Below are 21,707 nucleotides of genomic sequence, written 5' to 3'. Positions count from 1 at the left end.
TGTAGTGACTGGGTGTCTAACCACACATACTTGAAGAACAAGAATATTAATTTGAGGTGGCGTTCCTGAGGCCAACACTAACACGCAGCTGCCTGGCTGCCTTTATCACATGCGCTGACTTCTCTCCCGGCGGTTCCATGACGGGAATTGAAATGCTTTAGTGCTATTATTAGCTGTTCCACAGAACTCCTAAACACCAAGGGCTTACTAGTGTCTGGCTCTTTTCATAAGTCTACAACTCTCTAAAGCATGGGAGCCTAGTCCCCAAAACTTCCTGATAAGACCCATGGACATTAAAGGCCTAACTTCAGACTAATTTTTGGAAAACACTACCTTACTATGTTCCAGGGATTCTGTATCTTTGTTCTCATTAGTTTCAAAGAACTTCTTGACTTCTGCCTTAATTTCATCATTTGCCCAAAAGTCAAATAGAGAAGCCAAAAATTGCATTCAATCCAAATAGCCACTGAGAACGACAACCTAGCACCAAAAGATACAGTGGAATCTTCAGAAGCTGCCAGACGTGGTTACTTGAGATCTCTTGAGAGTTTTGCCTGTATAAAGCCCCAATCCCGAGTCCCTGAGATTTCTAATTTAGTGGGATATAATAGAGCTGGGCCAGGCACAGTTTCTCTTGCCCGTAATCCCAGCACTTTGGGAGGCTAAGGAGGGCAGATCACCAGGTCAGGAGATCGAGACCATCCTAGCCAACATAGTGAAACCCGTCTCTACTAAAAATACAAATATTAGCTGGGCTTGGTGTTGTGTACCTATAGTCTTAGCTACTTGGGAGGCTAAGGTAGGAGAATTGCTTGAGCCCGGGAGGCGGAGGTTGCAGTGAGTCAAGATCACGCCATTGCACTCCAGCCTGATGATACAGAGCGAGACTCCATCTCAAAAAAAAAAAAAAAAAAAAAAAGGGCTGGGGGTGACAGCCTCCTGTCTGACCCTTACATAGTGGGCACTGTCAGCATTGGTAGGCAAGATGGTAACATGAGGCCACTGATTCATATCCCACCTTATTCCCAGGACCTTGTATCCACTGAAATGAAGTGTGTAGAAAAATCTTCGGCCATATGTAAATGTGAGTGGCTGTTGTTATACTGAGCAGTGATGTTTTAGACAGCGATTCAGGCCTGGGCTTATGCACAGATGCTCCAAATTGCTGTTGGGGTTTATGAAGCTCTAGGGAAGGCCACGCAGGGCTGAGGGTAAAGGCTGTATATCTTGATCAATGTACATTTTTTCCTAGTCCCAAGATAGTTAAGGGAATGAACTTTGCTGAGAGAAGGCCTGACTCACACTTTTCCAAATGTTGGGGCACAGGAATGGCAGAGAGCTGCAGGCTTATATTACATTGAATTATAGTTTCATGATCTCTCAAAACCACTTTGTGGGCATAGTCATTGATGTCGATGGGGACAATAGGATCTTCTGGAATTACCAGATTGAAAGACATAAGCACATGGATCCATTAAATAGAGCAGGGGATGTGTTTATGAGCTTGGCAGCAAGGCTGTTGGAGCCTCTGTCCAACAGGGAGAGACTGAATGGTGGGTCTGACTCTGTGGAGCAGATGCTATGTTTCTGCCTCCAGAAAAAGCCTCCAGCAATCCAACTGGTCATCTCTGTTCTTTTCCAGCTCCTTACGTGACATACCTAAATAAAGACCCATCGGCCCCGTGCTCTCTGACTGATGCACTGGATCACTTCCAAGTGGACAGCCTGGATGAAATCATTCCCAATGATCTGAGGAAGAGTGACCTGCCTCCTCAGCATGCTCCCCGCAACATCACCGTGGTGGCCGTGGAAGGCTGCCATTCATTTGTCATTGTGGACTGGGACAAAGCCGCCCCAGGAGATGTGGTCACAGGTGTGTCCTAGGCAGATATCAGAGTTCCCATGATCTGTAGGTGGGAAATGTGGAGAATAAAGAGTGATGGATAAGTGGATGGATGCAGGCCTGGCTGGATGGTTTGGATGGATTGGATGGATGAATGTAGATGTCTTCCTTCAACAGGATGAAATAGAGGCAACAACGGAGGCCTCATGCGGTAGTGTAGGGAGTACTGGATGAAAGTCAGAGGTCCTAAATCCTCGTCCCAGATTGATTTGCATGATCTTCAGCTCAGTACTTCATCTTTCTGGGCCTTGGTTTCCCCATATGCAAAATATGACTACATCTCTAATATCCTGTAATCTTGCAAATGACCAGGGAGTCCAGCTAGCCCCTTGTAGGATCAGATCCTGCAGTGAGCGTGACCATGAAACTCCCACTGTGTGGCACAGCTGTCCCTTGTTGGAGTCAGCCCTGGGCTTGTGCCTCTGCCTCTTTCTCTCCTTCCATGTCCACTGGGTGCTTCCAGACCAATCTAGGTGCTTCTCAGTTCCTTATGTGGAAATTGGAGCTGATGAAAAGATGCCCAGGGATCTTGAGGCTCCTTGGCCTCTGAGATATTTACGTTCACTCTGCCAAGGATATATTTGAAGATACATCTTGAAATGTAAGTTCTTACAGAAAGAGAATTGATATTTTCTTTGAATAGTTGCAATTTTTTTTCTGGGCCTCTGAGCCGTGTAAGAGGAAGAAATATGTATGTGGCTGTGTATGTTTCTGACTGGGAGGTAGCAGTTGCACCAGAGGTCAGAGTTCGACATTTCTGCCATTGTTGCGCTAGTGCAGTTTGTATAATTCAAAATTTCTAGTGCTTGCCGTGGTGTTCCCAGTATTGTATCTTACAATGGAAATATGTGTCTGAGAATATGCAAAGAGCTTCTTCCCTTGTGGAATTTGTACAGGGACGCAAAAGCCAGAATAAGGGACACAGAAAAGAAGGCTACTGGGTGTTCTGCCAGGTGAGACTGAAGGGCCTGGGGTTCAGGGAGGTTGTGGGATTGAGGAGTTCGAATCTTTAGCGGAACTAAAGGTCAGTCCCAGGAAGGTGCGACATGGACCAGCATGAAGTCCAGGGTGTTCCGAACAGAATGGAAACCATCAATGGAAGGAGGAAAGCTTGTAATCCAACAGCCAGAAAATCTTTTTATTAATTGAACACACCTCTGTGAATGGTAATTTTTAAAAGCAAGCAAGAAAGCATACAGAAAAAATAATTTAAAACCTACTTTAAGCAGTTTAACTTTCGACCTCTTGCGTAACAGATATTACTTAACATAAATATATCACTGTGCCCTGATTCAAAGGGCTTCTAAGAAGCAGTGGCTGCAGGATGAGAGCATTGGCCCAGTTAAACATGCCTTAAGGATTCTTGCAGTGAAGAAGGAGCTTTCAGGGAACCCCCAACAAATGTCTCTGACTTAATTCAGACGTGATTTCTGTATTGTCCTGTAGAGGGCAGGCTTCTGAAACACCCATGCCGTCTAAGTTCATCAGTCCAAGCCGCTCAGAGCTCCCTAGAGCATTTGTGTCCTCACATCCACCACCCTGCACCTCATCCAAAATGAAAACTCAGAGCCCTAATCAAGAGTACTCATGACACCAGCATAAATAATATGGATGAGGTATTTTTAGGGCACTCCCAATATAGAACCGTGCCAAGGTCTGTCAAACTGATTACTGAGGAACAGTGCAGCCCATGATGGCTCTGTGGTGTGGGGGAAAGACTCCACAAGGCTCAGAGAGAATAGCGGCAGCTCGTCATCCATTGGTCAACCAAGCACCTGCTCTTTCACCTGTGGAACAATGAAGTGGATACATCCTGAACTTAAACGAAGCATCACATTATCAGGCCCCCCTGCAGGGTGTTTGAATCCTGCAGGCTACATGGATGTTGTATGCTCTGCTCTTTTTCACTTGCCATCCCTTCTTTCACAGGCAATCAAGTCAATGTGTAACAAGATGGTGCCCAAACAGTGTGAAACTCCCAGAATTCCTGCCCGCAACCTGCTGCTTTCCCAAATCCCTCCTGATGAATGAAGTTATTACTTTATTAGGAGTGATTCTGTAGGAAATCACCAATGTGATGACCTCTTAGTTTTTCAGGACCATTTTATCAGTCACTTTCAGGACTGGTTTTGATGAGAACAACAGAAATCAGGAGCTACGCTGTGCTCTGCAAGCACATTATCAAACCCTGAAGCCTTCAAAACCCAGACACAGGATCAGCTGAGAGACCAGAACCTTACATGGGAAACACAGGGTTCAGACGGAAGCCAAAGGTCCAAGAGTCTGAGCTTTGCCAACTCCATTAGAAGCCGGGTTTCCGTGGTACATGTGTGATCTCTGTCCCCTCCTGGGTGGGCCATTGTGTGCAGCACCAGTCGAAGCATGCAGGGCTTGACTACATTGTGCCAGAGGGGGAATGCCATGGGTAGGGCAGCAACGCTTTCCAGGTTCTCATAAGGACTCTCCTCCAGGGGACAGTGTGGGAGGCCTTCAGGGCCCAGTTCACCTGGCTTCCAGGCCCAGCCTGCCCATTTGTTAGCTGTGTGATACTAACCAGTGATCAGAGGGTGCTAAATAAAATCATGTGTCCCTCGTAGGTGCATTCAATGCTATTGATCTTTTCTTTCTTTTTGACTTGTGTGATCTCTCTCAATCTCTTCATCTCCTTGCAGGCTTGTACAACATTCAGTGGTGGAATTTCTCAAGGCTTGGTCCTAGGGCCTCTTTTCCTCTGGCTCGGTCTTCTCTCCCCTCAGAGTCTCATCCATGCATGTGGTTTTAATTCATCTCAGAAATGAGTCATTGATTTATATCTCAAGGCCAGGGCATCCTCTGCTCTGAGCCCCAAATAGTAAAATCAGATGCAAATGGCAAAATCACTTGATGTCATCACTGGGATGTCTCCAGAGCATCTCAGACTTGGTGTATAAAAAGTCAGACTCACAATCACTCCCATTCCCAAATCTGGCCCTCTTTCTGATCTCAGAGAACTGTCCCACTTTCTACACACTGGCTCAAACCTGAAGCCTTGGAAGCGTCTTCAAGTCTCGTCCTTTCTCAGTTCTATATTTGATCATCATTAAATCTGGTCAATGTTACCTTCTGGATTCCTCTTGAACCCATCTATTTCTCTCCATTAGGTGCCAGGCTCATCAAAGCTATTGCCATCTCTCACCTGCCACTGTAAGAACTGTCTACCTAGACTGTCCCATCCACATCTGCACTCCCACACCCAATCCATTCTGCATTCTGCACAGAAGAGATGTGTTGAATATGCAAACCCAATTGTATAGGGTTAATGTCTTTAATGCCTTTCCCTTTCTTTTAGAATGAAAAGCAAAAGCCTAGTGTGGCCCACGGGTGCTGCCTAGTTTTCCCACCTGTGCTGCTTTAGCCTCAGCTGATGCCACCCATTCCCAGCACTTGTGGTTTCCACCACACTGCCCCATCCTGGGTCCTCCCTCTTCAGTGTGTTGCCCAGGATTCCCACTACCTGGAATCTGTCCCACCTCCTACCACACAGTTTACCTGCTTCTTATCCTTCTGATGTCAGCTTCTTCTCTGTGACCGCAGGGAGGCTGTTCGTGTCCTCCATGGTGGGAGACCTCCCCCCACACCCTCTCACAGCACTGTGGGCTGGTCCTGCAGAGTGCTCAACCCAGATTTATAATTCTGTTTCTCAGTCAACCCTGCTGCTTCGTGAGCTCCTGGTCACCACTTTATCTCCAACATTTAGTATAATGTCTGGCAAATAGTAGTTGCACAATAAATATTTGTTGAATGAATCAGTAAATGTGAATTTAGACAAGACATTTAACCCACTGCTAAGACTCAGTTTCCTCATGTGTCAAAGTGAGGAAGGCAATTTCTACATACTAGGATTGTGAGGATTGATCAAAGTCAAATTCAATAAGTACCTAGTTAGCATAATGCTTGGCATGAAGGAAGTTCTTGACAAATGTTTTCTCCTTCTGTGTACACATAAGAGACCTAGGATGTGGGATGTGCTGAGCTGTGGGATGAACTTCACTTTGCCTCCTGGGACAGCTGTAAAAGCTGGGCAGGTGTCAGGGCCAAGGGCGCACCCACTGAGGTCTATTATTAGCAAATAAGACGGAGCAGGTTGGAAAATAGAAAGAAGAGTTGCCTGACTGCTGTGATTAGACAGCAAGGGCAAGGGCAGCACAGATACTCGACAGTAAGAAATCCCAGGACAGCTTTCACCAAGTGGGCGTGGGAGCCACGGGAGTCTGGGGTCTCTCAGCCCCACGCACATGCACAGCATCTGCCAGCAACATGCTTCATTTCCTATTTAGGGCAGTGGTATACTATCTCACCATGAAGTTCTTAAATACATGTGTGGAGGGCACTGCTTTTTTCTTCTGCTTCTCTTTTCTCTGTATGGTTAAGATGAGATGTGATTAGTTCTGAGGCCATGGGGAAGCCTGGGGAATGAGCAAGAGAAGTAGGAGGCCAGCAGGTCATCAGGAAGTATCTTAATTTTGTCGTCCCCATCTGGATTCAGCAGAAGGTACCAGCGTTACACCCCATCCTGTCCCACGGTGCTGCATGCGCTCCTTCCTGCAGTTCCCGCAAGGAGCTGCGTCTGCAGCTTCGCCTCACTCCTGTCCTCAGTGGATTACATCTTTTGTGTGACTTGGTTTCTTGATGCCCATTGGGTTTTTCCCTGTTTCCATTTTCAGGTTACTTGGTTTACAGTGCATCCTATGAAGACTTCATCAGGAACAAGTGGTCCACTCAAGCTTCGTCAGTAACTCACTTGCCCATTGAGAACTTAAAGCCAAACACGAGGTATGGCGTGTCAGTCATTTCGAAACACAAGATGAGAGCTGTGTGCATGATCGCTGATATGCTTTGGTTAGAAATGAAGAGAGGAATCAAAATGTTTTTGTGATTTCTTTGAATAGTCTGTTTAGCTCTAACAGAATGTCAATGCGTGTTTACCATATTTCATATACATTTCTTAAAAGAAATGACTGCATGTATTGTCATTGTTAGGCTATTGTGCTTATATTTTCCTCCCTGTTTTCCTAAACACTACCTACCATTAGGGAAAGAAAAGTTGTTCTCTGTGTTGAAAGAACTGGTCCATTTTTAGTCCCCAGTATTGTGGCGCTAGGCATCATCACCTTCCTATGTGACAATGGAGCAGCCATCACTGAACGCTTTAATGAGCTGCTTCCCAAACTCTATGATGTAGAAGTTCACATCATTCAAGAAATACGCATTTTACACATTAGTAGAGGTTACAAGCACGTCTTCATACAGGAGGCGTGGCTGGCCAGAGAATCATTTTGGAAGCCAGAGTTCGTGGCCCTTGATGTGCAATAGGCAAAATTGGTTCCCAGGAATACAAAGAGACTGACGGTTCACTCCCCTTTTATGCTGTCTGGCTTTGGTGGCAATGACCCTCCGAAAACTCCCGGGTGGGTGAGCATGGGAAAGCACCAAGCGTGTGTTGGTCAAGAGCGGTGTGCTGGTAAACTGGCTCTCTGGGAAAGTAATTCTCTGGTTGATACCAAATCAGAGAGGCTTCTGAACAAGCTGTGAATTTTCCTCAAGACATTTTAACATGCCATTTGGGCTCACTTGAGCTGAGCTTTCATAAATTATTATGAATTTCGGGATTTGGCAAATAAAAAAGCAAGTAGTAAGCCAAGAAGCTGAGAAAGTGCTTGTTTTTACTTTTCCTTAGTAGTAATGGAAAATTGATTTTTTTAATCAATTGGAAGATGCAAAACTAACAAAATTAGAGAAAATGGAGTCAATGTCCTTTTTTTTGGTCGTGTACAGAGTGACAATGCTTTTGTGGCACAGCCTCAGCATCAAAAAGCTGAAAGAGGCCTTCCAGAGGCCTTGCCACAGAGCTACTTACAATAGAATCTGAATCACAGCCTCCTGACTCGCTGAGTTCAGCGTTCTTTCCACAGCTTTTGCTGCCAGACTGATGTTGAGTTTTGACTCATGTCAGGAGATGGTTACGTAGGGCGAAGGTTTACTCATTCTTTTAACAGGTATTATTAGAGAGTGTGCGCGGCTCATCCAGTCAGCCTTTACCTCGAGTTTCCTGAGCGCAAGGTGGAATATCCGGGCTGGGCTGGAGAAAATACACATGGCCCTGCCCTCAGGGAGTTTACGGTCTGATAGAAGAGGCAGATTTTTAAAAAACCAACATAAATGTAAACTCCCCCTGGTAGGTTTCGTGAGGGAGAGGTACACCATGCTCTGAGAGTATATAACGGGGGGATTTTTTTCTGGGCTTGGATATAGAGAAGGGAATTTGAACCGTAAGAAGCGGTCATCCTGGAGAGAAGGTGGTACTCCCAGAAGAGAAGATGCCTCAAAGAAGGGTGTGTCCTAGGAAGCAAAGGAGGCTGTTTTGGAGGAAGGGTGAGGGGAGGTGGAACAGACGGTGCCAGAGGCCCTCGGCTTGGCTCCATACACACTCCGCGCCAGCGCTGAGGCAGAGGAGGAGCAGCAGCTGCTAATCTCTCTCTCCCACGGGGCTTACCTGCTATGTGCTCTTCTGGTAGAGATGCTGGCTGCTCCTCCTGCATTTCCTCAAAACCCTTCTGAGCAGCTGCTAAATTTTAGAGCTAGGGAAGTGCAAGTGTGATGTAAGGATGCTCCTTTTCTGCCGTGTCGCCGGAACGCAGATCATATCTGGGGAACTCACTTCGGTTGTCTCAGTCCTCATGGGGCCTCTCTTGGAAAATCAGCTTCTGAGTCAACGCAGAGGCCAGAGCATGAAAGTGAGGTTTGGTTATTTACAATTGGATCTTGCTTTTAAGTGAGCATCGACTACCTTAGTCACCAGACAGAGCCCCAAAGAACTCTTTAGAGTCTGCATATTTTAAGTCCTTACTTAAAGCACACAGACTTGTCACGATTGCGGCTGTTCAAAAGAAGGTGCCAGAAGGTTTGAGGCATGGATTGCTTTTGTTACTTGGCTGAGGCAGAGACTATTCAAAGTATGAAATGTATACTTTAGTCCATCGAAAAAGTTTCATGTAGGTTTTAAAAATGGAATTTTACTTTTTGCACAATTTCATGTTGTTTTTCGGCTCAGCATATTTAAATTCGCTTTGACACCTTAGGTGAGGTTCTAACTAGAGTATGTCTTTGGAATGGTCACATGTGAGTTTCTGGAGGCCCAGAATTATTGTGTCAACAGGGAAGGTAGTTTTGGAGAATATTTAGGTTTCAGTGTCAAAACAAAATTAATATAAACAGATCCATCTGAATAGTCCTCCTCAGCCCATCAGTCACCCTTCTGCCACCTCCTTGATGGCATAGAGGCACCTCCCTCCATGGAGTTGACTACTCAGCAGAAGTGTCCCATGGAGCCCCTGAATATGCGTCCTTCCTTATGTTTTAATTTCCTTTTTTTAAGAAAAAAAAAAAAAAGTAACTGTAAAGTTTGCCCAGGATGGCAGACATATGCCAAACCCATTGCTCAAACTGCCTGTAGAGTTTTGCCTTAAATAACTCCACAACCACTGCATGAAAGTATGTGTAACTGGGAAAACACGAACTGCTGAGTGAATTGAGATTTGGAAACTCATATGTTCTTAATTGTGCATGTCTTTTTATTTAAATTGCAATATAAAAGAATACTCCTAAATAAGATGCAAATGGGCTTAAGAAGACTAATTTTACCCAATGGCTTTTCTTTGCTTTCTGTTTAATCAAACCCAAAGTAAGATATCTCTGTTCTGAGGCCAGAGACTGCCTTGGTGATCCAGCAGTTCGGAAGGCTTGAGGCCAGGGCTGTTGGTGCAATAGGCCTGATAAACCTTTGCTCTCTGAATATGAATAATTCACTTTTTAAAAAGGTAGTGCATTTTAATACATGGAATCTGTGTCCCTGACTTAGTCAAAGAATTTTATAACATTTAAGTGTGACATTCTTACTGGTCAAAAACTAGAGAAGAGGTCCCTTGTAAACTCTCTAAAATGACAGCCACAGAGCCACCAGGGATTTTTTTTTTTTTTTTTTTTGAGTTGGAAAGTTGGTGTCTTACACCGTTGCCCGGGCGCAATCTCGGCTCGCTGCAAGCTCCATCTCCCAGGTTTATGCGCTTCTCCTGCCTCAGCCTCCCGTAGCTGGGATTACAGGCGCCCACCACCACGCCTGGCTAAGTTTTTGTATTTTTAATAGTGACGGGGTTTCACTATGTTGGCCAGGCTGGTCTCAAACTCCTGACCTTGTGATCCACCCACCTCAGCCTCCCAAAGTGCTGGCATTACAGACATGAGCCACTGCACCCAGCCAGGATTCTTTACCGTTCTCTTCATCTGTAAGTAGCCAAGCACTAAAAAAGCACATAAAATATTTAGAATCGAGAGGTGAAGAAATCACAAAGATTAATGATAGACACAGTGAGACACAAGTGTGGTGTTGGGCTTTATTACTTCTCTAACCACCATTCTCTTTCTTTTGCTAATAAGAATGCGAATAAGATGCTTCAAGACTCAGTCTCCCTCCAGATGAGCTGGTTGACTCAGGCAGTGTGCTTTCCACACATTCTCTGCTCCAAGACAAAGTTTAGCCCTGCAGAAAAGTCTCTCTGGATCTTTTCCCCTTCCCCTTCTTGGACTTGTTTCTCTTTCCTTGAGGCGCAGAAGCTCATAACTCAGTGACTTTTAAGGTGGTCCCTTCCCAGCTCCAAAGCTAACCACAGGGTTTCTCATGCATCCAAGACACCATTGTTGTGTTAGGTCTTCTGAGGAGTTCATCCTGCTCAGTTCATCCTCTCCCTTCAACCATAAGTTGCATGGTTGCTAAAGCAAATGTCCTGCTCTTCTACATGGACTCCAGGGATATAATTAGGTTACAGTTTGAATTCTGCTTTGTAGTGTTTTGCTCTGGCACCTTTTCTCTCTTGGGCTGTGGAACTGAAGCAGAGATCAGTCTTAAACTAGAGGGAGAGCAGGGCTAGAGGAGCGTCTCACCAGGGATGAGCTCAGGAGAGCCTGCGCAGAGCAGGGATGGTCCTGATGCAAAGGAACGTGCAAGCAACCTGTGTTCTAATGTCACTTCTATTGCCGTTAGTGTGAAGGAACTCATGCTCACTAAGCGACCTATGTGCTAATAATGTCTCTTCTATTGCCATTAGCGTGAAAGAACGCATGCTCATCAAGTGACCTGTGTGCTAGTATGTCCCTTCTATTGCCATTAGCCATGTGTCTCTGCTATGTTAATTGTATTATTTAGGAAAATTATTCAAAACTGAGAAAGTTCAGAAAAAAATATGAAGACTTACTAGAGCTGCATGCATTTTTAAAAATTAGAACTCAAAGCCTGCCACAGCTCGGGTGTTCAGAAGTTTAGGAGTCTGTTTCATTACACAGAAATCAAATACATGTCTCTTTCAAAACATATTTTCTTCCAATTTCAGGTATTATTTTAAAGTGCAAGCACAAAATCCTCATGGCTATGGACCTATCAGCCCTTCGGTCTCATTTGTCACTGAATCAGGTATGAGGGACTTCACATTCTGATGTGTTTTACTTTTCTAAAATATGAAATAAATAATCTAGAATGATGGCTACAATAGAATAAATCCTTACTTTTCTATCTAATGAGCTCATATTGGATATCTGTTTCTAAAGTAAACATTATTTGCTTTGCGCTAGGGTAAAACTTGGATAATAAAATTAAAAGTAATTTTCACTGGCTCTCTGAGAACAGAAAGGTCAAATTCCAGTGAAAGGAAAAAAATCTAGATTTCAACAACATGGGAAAGATAAAATTGACTCTGTCTGTACAAAATTTAGTTGCAGAGATTTAAAAAAATTATTGCAACCACCTGAAGAACACACATGTCATGTGACCTGACAGGCAGTTGCTTCTGCAATGAGTCAAGTCATTGGATGCCCCTTTAGTAGAAGGCAGAGATGTCTTTAATTAGATATCTAATTAAAGATTGAGAAGTTAATTACAGTATCATTTGGTCTTACAAACAGTATCATTTGGAGCATGCCCTTGCATTTTGGGGTCCTGGTGGGCAGAGCTCTCAGTCCCTTCAAGAAAATGTTCCTGGTCAGGGGTGATGGCTCATGCCTATAATCCCAACACTTTGGGAAGCTGAGGTGGGAGGATCTCTTGAGACCAGGAGTTCCAGACCAGCTTGAACAACACAGGGAGATCCTGTCTCTACAGAAAAATTTCAAAATTAGCCAGGCATGGTGGTGTGCGCCTGTAGTCCCAGCTGCTCAGAAGGCTGAGGAGGGAGGGTGGTTTGAGCCCAGGAGGTCAAGCTGTAGTGAGCTGTGCTCACATCACTGCCCTCCAGCCTGGGTGACAGAGAGAGATCTTGTCTCTGAAAACACAGTTCCTATGGCCTATGGTCTAAGGCAGCACATGCAGAGCCAGCTACCATGATGGTTCTTGGCCTAGAGACTTTTCCATGTAGGAAGCCAAGCTGAGTTCAGAGCAACCCGGCTGAGCCAGCCCTGCACCCAGCTTCCATTTGGTTAGATTGCCTTCTGCATGCAGCCTGATCCCAGAAAATGGGTCACTGGAAGATATTTTTAAGTGTAATTATTTAAAAATCTACTGAGTCAAAATACATGGAAAAAATACAATCTTTTGTAAGAATATGCTTTATACCAGAAATGTAGGCAAAGAACCTCAAACGTGTTTTCGTCTATTTATTTAAGAAATCCGTTTCTGTGGTAATTAAGAAAGAGCAAGAGAAAATTATTATTTGTGGTTACTTTGCTAAAGTAAGGGATGTGTCTGTGATTATGACTGCATTTCCTAAAAACGAGGTGGACCTTGGCAACTGTCAGAATTAACATGAAAAAAATTTTTCAAAATTCAAATCCAAAAAGCTATCGAGAAAATCCGATCTGAAATCTTTCTGAGAGTAAAAGTGATATACATATAACTTCAGGAACTGCAGTGCAAAGTTTTGAAAAAACAACTGTCTTCTACCTTGTCCTCCAAGAGAAATTTCTGACTCATTCTTTATGGCCTTCAAGGGATGGGTGAGGAAAATTCAAGGCCCCACCCTACCCTCTGAATAAGAATCTCTCTAGGAAACACTTTCAGTGAACTCCCAGAGGATCCTCACCCACATGCAAATTGGACAGTTACTTGCTCTGGTCATCTTCCTTTATTCCATCAGTTTATTCAGGTTTCTCCTTCATTTTGTGTTACCCTGCTGAACGTGGTTAGGTGAGCAGCAGGAAAATTATCAAGTAACTGAGTTATGGCATTTGCCAAACATAACAATCTGAAAATTAACATAGAAAGTAAATGTAGTGTGTGACACCGGCTGTGCCACGACGTCAGGTTCTGCTGTCTGTGCTGCTGTCATTGTGTTTGCTTCCCTCCACCCGACCTGGGGTATTTTGGACTTTTTCGGCAGACTGTTGAACTTCAGTTCAGAGCAGGGGAGCAAAGAAAGTACTGGACACTTATGACTATGGTATGCCCCTCTGTTTTGTGGATAGCAGAGGATTTCAGAACAAATGATCTGTACAAAGGGTAGCCTAGGGAAATTTGGGGGTGATGGAAATATTTTGCGTGGTGATTGTGGCAGGATTCTATGAACCTATGCAGGCGTGAACATTCATAGGATATATACCTTAAAAGAGCAATGTACTGTATGATTATTTTTCAAAAATAAAAAAAGAATGGTCCAGATGTACCTAGTTCATGGCATTTTATAAAAATATACTTTTTCTAAAGCAGAATTCCTTAAAAAGCTAGTGTCATATTCTCTTAAATGGCATTACTTGAGCTAAGGTTGAGACATGTTTTACATTTGTTGAGGTATAAATGGCATACAGCAACCTGCATATACTTGAAGTGTATGTCTTAATATATTTTGAGTTGTGCCTGAAGCCATTGCCACTGTCCAGATAGTGAACACATCTGTCTCCCTGACAGCTTCCTCCTGCTACTATGCCATGCAGCCTTCCCAGGCCCCTTCTCTCTCCAGTTTATAGGCAAACATTCATCTGTTTCCTGTCACTATAGATTAGTTTGCACTTTCCAGATTTTGATATCAGTAGAATCATACGATGTGAACTCCTTTGACTGGCTTCTTTCACCTAGCATAATCATTGTGAGATTCATCTAAACCATTGTGTGTATCAGCAGTTCACTCCCTTTTACTAGTGGGCAGTGTTTCACTGTATGGCTGTGCTATAGTTTGTTTATCTAGTCAGATCACCTGTTGATAAACACTTGTGTTGTTTCTGCGTTTTGACTATTACAAACAAAGATGCTATAAACATTTATGTGGAGGTGTGTTGGATGGACATATGTTTCCATTTCTCTTGGATAAATGACTGAGTGGAATGAATGGATTGTATAGTAGGTGTATGCTTACCTCTTTAAGAAACCACCACACTATTTTCTAAAGGTAGGCCATTGTTTTAAATGAGTACTGAATTATTTTGTAATATCCAATATCAAAACCTTATGATTTTCAGGGATCCACAGCTTCTAGGTAAATAGCAGCACACTAACTAGAAAACAGTTTTCTCAAAAGGAAATGTTCAGAAAATAAAAACAAGGAAAATGTTGGCATTTATCAAACCTTATTTTTTTCTTTATTCTGATTTAGCTCTTTCAATTACAGTAACTATTTTAAAAATTGCATGATTGTGAAATATGATACAAAGTCCATTATCTCTTTTTCATTCTGCAGACAATCCTCTGCTTGTTGTGAGGCCCCCAGGTAAGTTTATCTTCTTGGTAATCCGGACATTCTGATAATCAGGTTGAATATTGAATATGAGATGGCTGTGATTACTCACAATGAGAAAGTCTAGACCATTTTGGCAATTTCCTGTCAACTTCAATGCTTTCCTTGCACTCTTCATCCTGATCTTCTTTACTCTATGGGAAAGAATGACCTGGGAATTTTTTAATAGAGCCATAGCAATCAACATCTATGAAAAAACATTATGGAGTAGCCAGTCCTATGAAACAGATACTTTATTTCCGTGACTCATTTGAATATTTTAAACCACTGAAAAGATAGCAAAAGGCAACAAGTAAAATAACAAGATTTACTGTATTTTTCAAGCAAACTGAGAAAGCCTTGTGGCTTAAAGGCAAAACGGATCTTCTGAGTGACAAGAAGTGGAGTCTCTACAGAGGGATGAGGGGACAGGATGGCATGCCTCAAAAGACCAAATCTGCCATTACAGCTTATTTTCCTTCTGTTTAGAGGCTTTTCTTAACTCTGAGAATCCCCTATTGAAATGCAAATACTTTAAATATGTTCAGGTAAACACCCCTAATATACTTTAGTACTAAAAAAGAGAAAGAGAAGGAGGGTGGAAAAACTTTGCTCAAAAAAGCCCTGCAAGGAGGGGAAAGCCCAGGGAGGAAGTCCAGCTTCCTGGTACTTTGCGTGAGAAGACACACTGTGGGCTGCTTACCCTCAGCGGCTGTGCTTTGTATTGTCAAGGCGGTGAGCCTATCTGGATCCCATTCGCTTTCAAACATGATCCCGGCTACACGGACTGCCATGGACGGCAATATGTGAAGCGGACGTGGTATCGAAAGTTCGTGGGAGTTGTTCTTTGTAATTCACTGAGGTATAAAATCTACCTCAGTGACAACTTGAAAGGTAAGTCTTTGTGGATGGTTGGCTATGGAAGGTATGGGACATTTTGATTTTATCATGTACTAACTTGGCACCACAGGTGCATCACAATGTTTACGAGGGCTGGAACTATGATTGTGGCTCACTCTGCCTCACCTACAAACCAGTTTTACAGATTCTACTTTGAGGATGCTAGTTTTTACACTGGCACCCTAAAACTATTCTAAAAGAATCACTGTGTTGGCCGGGCACAGTGGCTCACACCTGTAATCCCAGCACTTTGGGAGGCTGTGATGGGCGGATCTCTTGAGGTCAGGAATTCAAGACCAGCCTGGCCAACATTGTGAAACCCCATCTCTACTAAAAACAAACAAACAAACAAATAAATGAAAAGTTCACTATGTCTTAGGAATAACATAGTGACTGGCTATGTCATTCCAAAATTCTGTTAGAAATCTAAGGCGCTTTTTTTTTTTTGCCACTAATATAATATTAGTGAGTATGAGTGTGAGCTGGAATAATTGAGGAAAAGTTCCCTTTCCAGCCCCTACCAGAGCCACAGCTTTACAGAGAAAAAATGTAAATGGTGGAACATATATCAGCAGTAATATTTGTTCTGTGTCCTAATAAAAATCACATTGTTTTCATCACGGCTTAGATTAAAACAAAGAATAATTCGAGTGCCTTGAGCTACTAACACTTCTAAATGTGATTTCTATCCAGCTGGGTTTTCACTCACCCACCTACATAGCAAACTTGTTTTTTATTTTAAAACTTGCATAACTTTAAATTTTCAGTGTAGACATTTTACAAACTTTACCTCAGCTGGTCTACATTTTGTCATTGGTTAAAAATATTTTTTTAATTTTTGTTTTTTTCTTGATAGCAGTGATCATTTAAAAACAGTGTCAAAACAAAGTCTCCCCTCTGACCCCAACCCTAGCAATTTCTGTGTATATGCTTCTGCCAACAACCACTCGCTGTCTGTCTCTCTCTCTCACACACACACACACACACTCTGTGCTCTTTCCTTTCTCTTCCACCACTTTCCTTTTCCTCCCCTGCTTCAGAATTCCTAGGAGAGGCTGCATAACCATGTGTCATATCCCAGGATTGGGAGACACAAGTTTGTCCTACTGTGCTGCTGTGGCTCAGAACCATGGACAGCGCCTCATGCCACAGGCACGCCCCCTCCTAGTTACGCATGAAAATAGGTTCTATTTGAATAAACCTTCCTGCCTTTCATAATTATTTCACGATACTTTCTACAACTACCATAGTTTTCTTCATTCATTTTTTTAGAATTAAGAAATAGAAAGGTCTACTCAAAACTGCCTATAATGTTAATGCTGTAGTTCCCACTTACTGTTCATTTAGTATTTAGTATAATTTGATCTTGCTGAATTCTTACAACATTTATCAGATTGGTGCTGTTATCACCATTTTCAGACATGAAAAGTGTAGCACACACAGTTTAAGTAATATGCTCAATTCAAACTGTCTCCAAAGCTTGTGCAAACTTCTAAACCAGTTCTGAAATTTTGTATGTAGTTGCTGACTTAATCAATTCCTTCATGCAGATACATTCTACAGCATTGGAGACAGCTGGGGAAGAGGTGAAGACCACTGCCAATTTGTGGATTCACACCTTGATGGAAGAACAGGGCCTCAGTCCTATGTAGAAGCCCTTCCTACCATTCAAGGTAATACAAACAAATGCTTGATATATTACCCTGGGAGGTGGGAGAGAAGGGTTAATAGTGAGGGAAATCCACAGTAGGTCTGCCTTTGCCTTGTCATGTGAAGATGGATGTTGGGAGCACTTAAAGTCATAAAATTTAAAATAAAGAATCAAAAAAATACTCCTATTATGTATGGCTGGGGGGGTGAGCCTCAAGGAGGTGGGGGAATGGCATGAACAAAGGTACAGGGAAGGCAAAGATAAACACACATGCAGACCCACTGTGATGTTTCAGGAGGTAACCTATAAGCTGTTTGATTGTGGCATTATAAGGTGAGGAGAAATATACTAATCTCAAAGGTTAACAATGTAATGTTATTAACTCTCTTGGCCTCCAAATGAATAAACAGAACAACTGAATACAGTCTAGCACCCTTTTCATTATGCACTCAGCTCTGAGTGATCAGGCATTTTCAAGACACAAGATGTTCTGATTTGCTAAATTTTTAGATTGGAAAAAATACTGTAGGTAGCTACATGAATTACCCATTTTCAAAAAATTAAAATACAGTATAATACACAAAACAGTAAAATAAGCATATTAGTCAAGGTTCTTTCATCGAAAGAAACAACCAATAGGATCTATCTATCTATCTATCTATCTATCTATCCATCCATCCATCCATCCATCCATGTATTGTCTATCTGTCTCTACTTTATCTATCCATCCATCCATCCATCCATCTATCCATCCATCCATCCATCTATTATCTATCTGTCTCTACTTATCTATCAATCAATCAATCAATCAATCAATCTATCTATCCATCCATCCATGTATTATCAATCTGTCTCTACTTATCTATCTATCTATGTATCCATCCATCCATATATATCCTTACATCTATTTATCTATCATCTATCCATCCATCTATCTGTTCATCTGTTTGTCCACCCATCATCTATCCATCCATCTATCCATGTACCTACCTATCTATCCATCTATCCATGTATCTATTTATGCATCCATCCATCCATCTAGTCATATATCTATCTATCTATCTACCTGTCATCTATCCATTCATCCATTTATTCATTTATGTATCCATCTGTCTGTCTATCTAATCTATCTATTGATCCATTATCTATCTATTCACATCTATCCATTCATCCATCTATACATCCATCCATCCATCCACCAATCTATCATCTATCCATCATCTACATATGTATGTATGTATGTATTTAAGTATGTATGTGTCTATCCAACCATCTATCTATTGATCTATCTGTTCATCCATCTATTTATCCATCCATATCTGTCTATCCTTACATCTATGTATATATCTATCATCTATCTATATCTATCTCTCCATCTATCTATCCATCCATCTGTTCATCTGTTTATCACCTATCTATCCATCTATCCATATATCTATTTATCCATCTATCCATCCATCCATACATACATACATACACCTATATCTATATCTATATCTATCTATCTATCTATCTAACTATCTATCATCTACCTACCTACCTACCTTCCTACCTACCTATCAATTGATGGATTTATTTTAAAGAACCAGCTCACACAATTGTGGAAACCGGCAAGTCCAAAATGTGTAGGGTAGGTTGTCAGGTTGGAGATCCAAGGAAGAGCTGACGTTGCAGTTCAAATCCAAAGGCTGCTTGCAGGCAGAATAGGTAATTATTTGCCTATTCTGCTTGCAGGCAGAATAAGTAAAGATAGGTAATTCTTTACCTCTGCTTAGGGGAACCTTAGTCTTTTTCTATTCAGGGCTTCAACTGATCATATAAGGCCCACCCACATTATGGAGGGTCACCTGCTTTACTCAGTCTGGTAATTTAAATGTTAATCTTGGCCAAAATGCAGTGGCTCACACCTGTAATCCCAGAACTTTGGGAGGCTGAGGTGGGAGGATTGCTTAAGCCCAGGAGTTTGAGACCGAGGCAACATAGTGAGACCCCATCTCTACAAAATTTTTTTTAAAAAATCCAGGTGTGGTGGTGCAAGCTTATAGTCTCAGCTCCCCAGGAGGCTGAGATGGGAGGATTGCTTGAACTGGAGAGGTCTAGGCTGCAGTGACCTAGAGGTGACCTAGTGATCTAGAGGTCTAGGCTGCCTTTGGATCAAAGAGCCATTTGGTCTGTCCTACAAGCCTGTCTTGGTTATGTGGCTCCACTGGAAGTGGGCAACAGCCTGGGCAACAGAGCAAGACCCTGTCTCCAAAATAAAGAAAAAGGAATAAAATAACAAATGTTAATCTCATCTAAGAAATACTTTACAAAAACACTAATGTTGGATCAGATATGTAGCCTAGTCCAGCTGACACATAAAATTAACTATTACAACAAATCTACAAAATACATCACCTTTCTTCATTTTTTCAGGGTCTTGCAGTCCCTCCAGGGTTACTAGTGCCTGCGTTATCTGTATTCCATGGTGTCCCTGTGACTGTGGTTGTGGGATTGACTGAACAGAGCTTTTGGGTATTTAGCACACTCACTGGTGGAAGGGCAGGCAGCTATTTATTTGGCACAAGTCAACAGGGCCAAACGTGTGAGAGCAGTTACTGAGTTTCCAGAAAAATTTTGAGAAGGTTGAGGCATCCCTCCTACTTCAAGGGATAAATGGTTAGAAATGCTACAGGATTTCTGTGAGAGATTTCCTTGAAAGGCCTAAAAATCTACCCGAGGGTCCAGGAATTAAACCTTGGAGGATAAAGGTAAGTTGGGGGCCCTGAGCTCTCTGAGGATGGGGCAGGAACCTGTCCATCCTGGTCAGGGCCTGCCCAGCAGCGAGTGTTAACTAGCAACTGGCTAAAATTATCCTCTTCTGTGGGGAGAGAGAGATCACACCATCCTAGCTGTGTCACATGCATGTGGGGACGGGATGATCCCTACACATCTGCTTGAGATAAATAAATACTTTACGCGTAGTCACTGGGTTCTTATGGAGGAGACCTGAGCTGGTCCCCAGCTCCAACATGGCTCTCAAGTTATGGCTGGGCTATCCCACAAGGCATAAGAGACAGGTGTGGAAGACCCCACCCCAGGCTGGGGTCGGGGCTGGGCCTGAGGTCCTGGCCCTTGCCCAGGGCTGTGGCAACTCACAAAAATGGTTCGGTTTATTTGGAAGTAGTGTTGTTTCCCAAGAGCAACTTACCAGAGGCCTTCTAAGGAGGGGGTATAGCTCAGGGGTAGAGCATTGGACTGCAGACCAACAGAGGCCTTCTGTCTGACGGAGACTGTAAGGATGAGTTTTACCTGTTGGTTCAGGGACCTCTGACACGTTTCCCCTCTCCTGTTGCTCTTCCAGGCTACTATCGCCAGTATCGCCAGGAACCCGTCAGCTTTGGCAACATTGGCTTTGGAACTCCCTATTACTATGTGGGCTGGTACGAGTGTGGGGTCTCCATCCCTGGAAAGTGGTAATCACAGGACAATCGTGCTGCAAGCTCGCCCTGCCTAGCCCCACCAACTAAGTCGCACTAGGGGCTGTGAGTAAAGATAGCCAACGTGCCCAGCCCTGCTGCCTCAGGTGCCAGGAAGGCCACAGATGGACACTGGCCATTCTGGTCATCTCAGTCTGGAATTCAGTGCCACTTCTTGGCCTGGACAATGAACAGGATTCAGTTTTGCTGTTAACTTTGCTTCTCCACTTTTTTTTTTGTTTGTAATAGCACATTCCAGAGACATCAGACACCAGTTGCTGACTCAGTGTGATTTCCAGACTTTTTAGGCATGAAATTCGGACACTTCGGTATTTCCAGGAGCAGCATATGCACGCTGCTCTTGCTTCATGGAATGCTACGTGCTTTCTGTTTTTCTCATTTTGGATTTCTCCAAAACTAGCTGAATTTAAGCTTTAGGTTCCTTTTTATGCAGTAGAATGGAATTACTAAAAACACCACCAAAGAAAATAAAATATATCCTACTTGAGATTTATTCTATGGACTCACCCACTGCTACACTAAACGTATCAAATCTTATTTGTAAATTCTCAATTTTGATATATATATGTATATATGCATATACATATCCACACTTGTTTGCAAGAATATTGATTAAATTGCTAAATTTGTACTTGTTCACTAGATAAATGTGTGTGGAACTTTTTGGGCGAAGTGCGGTATAATAACATCTTTTAGAAGCATCCAGAGATGTACTATGCATACTTTAGCAACAGGGGAAGGTATATGTTCTTTTTGTGGGTGGTGTGGGGCTCTGAAATGATGAGGAGAATGAGATACTGTCAGTATCAGTACGAGAACTGGCCACACCATTGACAATTGCACACCAAGTGCTTTCCACCTAGGGCAACGATCTTTCCACATCCGCATGGAAAATATATTTGTTGCCGCCATGGAGGCATATCCAGTATGTTCCAGATTGATAAAGATTTTAGGTCCCAAATGATTTAAAAGTCTTGTTTTTAAGAATTCCTTTGGTCTTTCCTTCTTATCTCAATATCTGCTCATTGAAATCGAAGCATCTTGCCTCT

The 21,707-nt window shown here is 42.8% G+C and overlaps 1 protein-coding gene across 3 annotated transcripts in view; it reads left to right on the top strand.

The window, feature by feature from the left end:
• The window catches only part of FNDC1 (fibronectin type III domain containing 1), a 103,233-nt gene extending 81,931 nt beyond the window's left edge, over positions 1-21,302 (top strand). For all 3 annotated transcript variants that reach the window (XM_032253163.1, XM_032253164.1, XM_032253161.1), the window contains 7 exons: positions 1,643-1,873; positions 6,607-6,715; positions 11,326-11,405; positions 14,593-14,622; positions 15,361-15,522; positions 17,079-17,201; positions 20,523-21,302. In XM_032253163.1, the coding sequence (XP_032109054.1) occupies positions 1,643-1,873; positions 6,607-6,715; positions 11,326-11,405; positions 14,593-14,622; positions 15,361-15,522; positions 17,079-17,201; positions 20,523-20,638 (851 nt within the window). In that variant the 3' untranslated portion in view covers positions 20,639-21,302. The remainder of the gene's footprint in view (positions 1-1,642; positions 1,874-6,606; positions 6,716-11,325; positions 11,406-14,592; positions 14,623-15,360; positions 15,523-17,078; positions 17,202-20,522) is intronic.
• Positions 21,303-21,707: the final 405 nt, after the last annotated feature.

This window comes from Sapajus apella, unplaced genomic scaffold, assembly GCF_009761245.1.
Source record: "Sapajus apella isolate SASKATOON/1434 unplaced genomic scaffold, GSC_monkey_1.0 scaffold82, whole genome shotgun sequence".
NCBI classification, from domain to species: domain Eukaryota; kingdom Metazoa; phylum Chordata; class Mammalia; order Primates; family Cebidae; genus Sapajus; species Sapajus apella.
The sequence above is the reverse complement of the archived record's forward strand: the minus strand, read 5'-3'. Positions and strand labels throughout refer to the sequence as shown.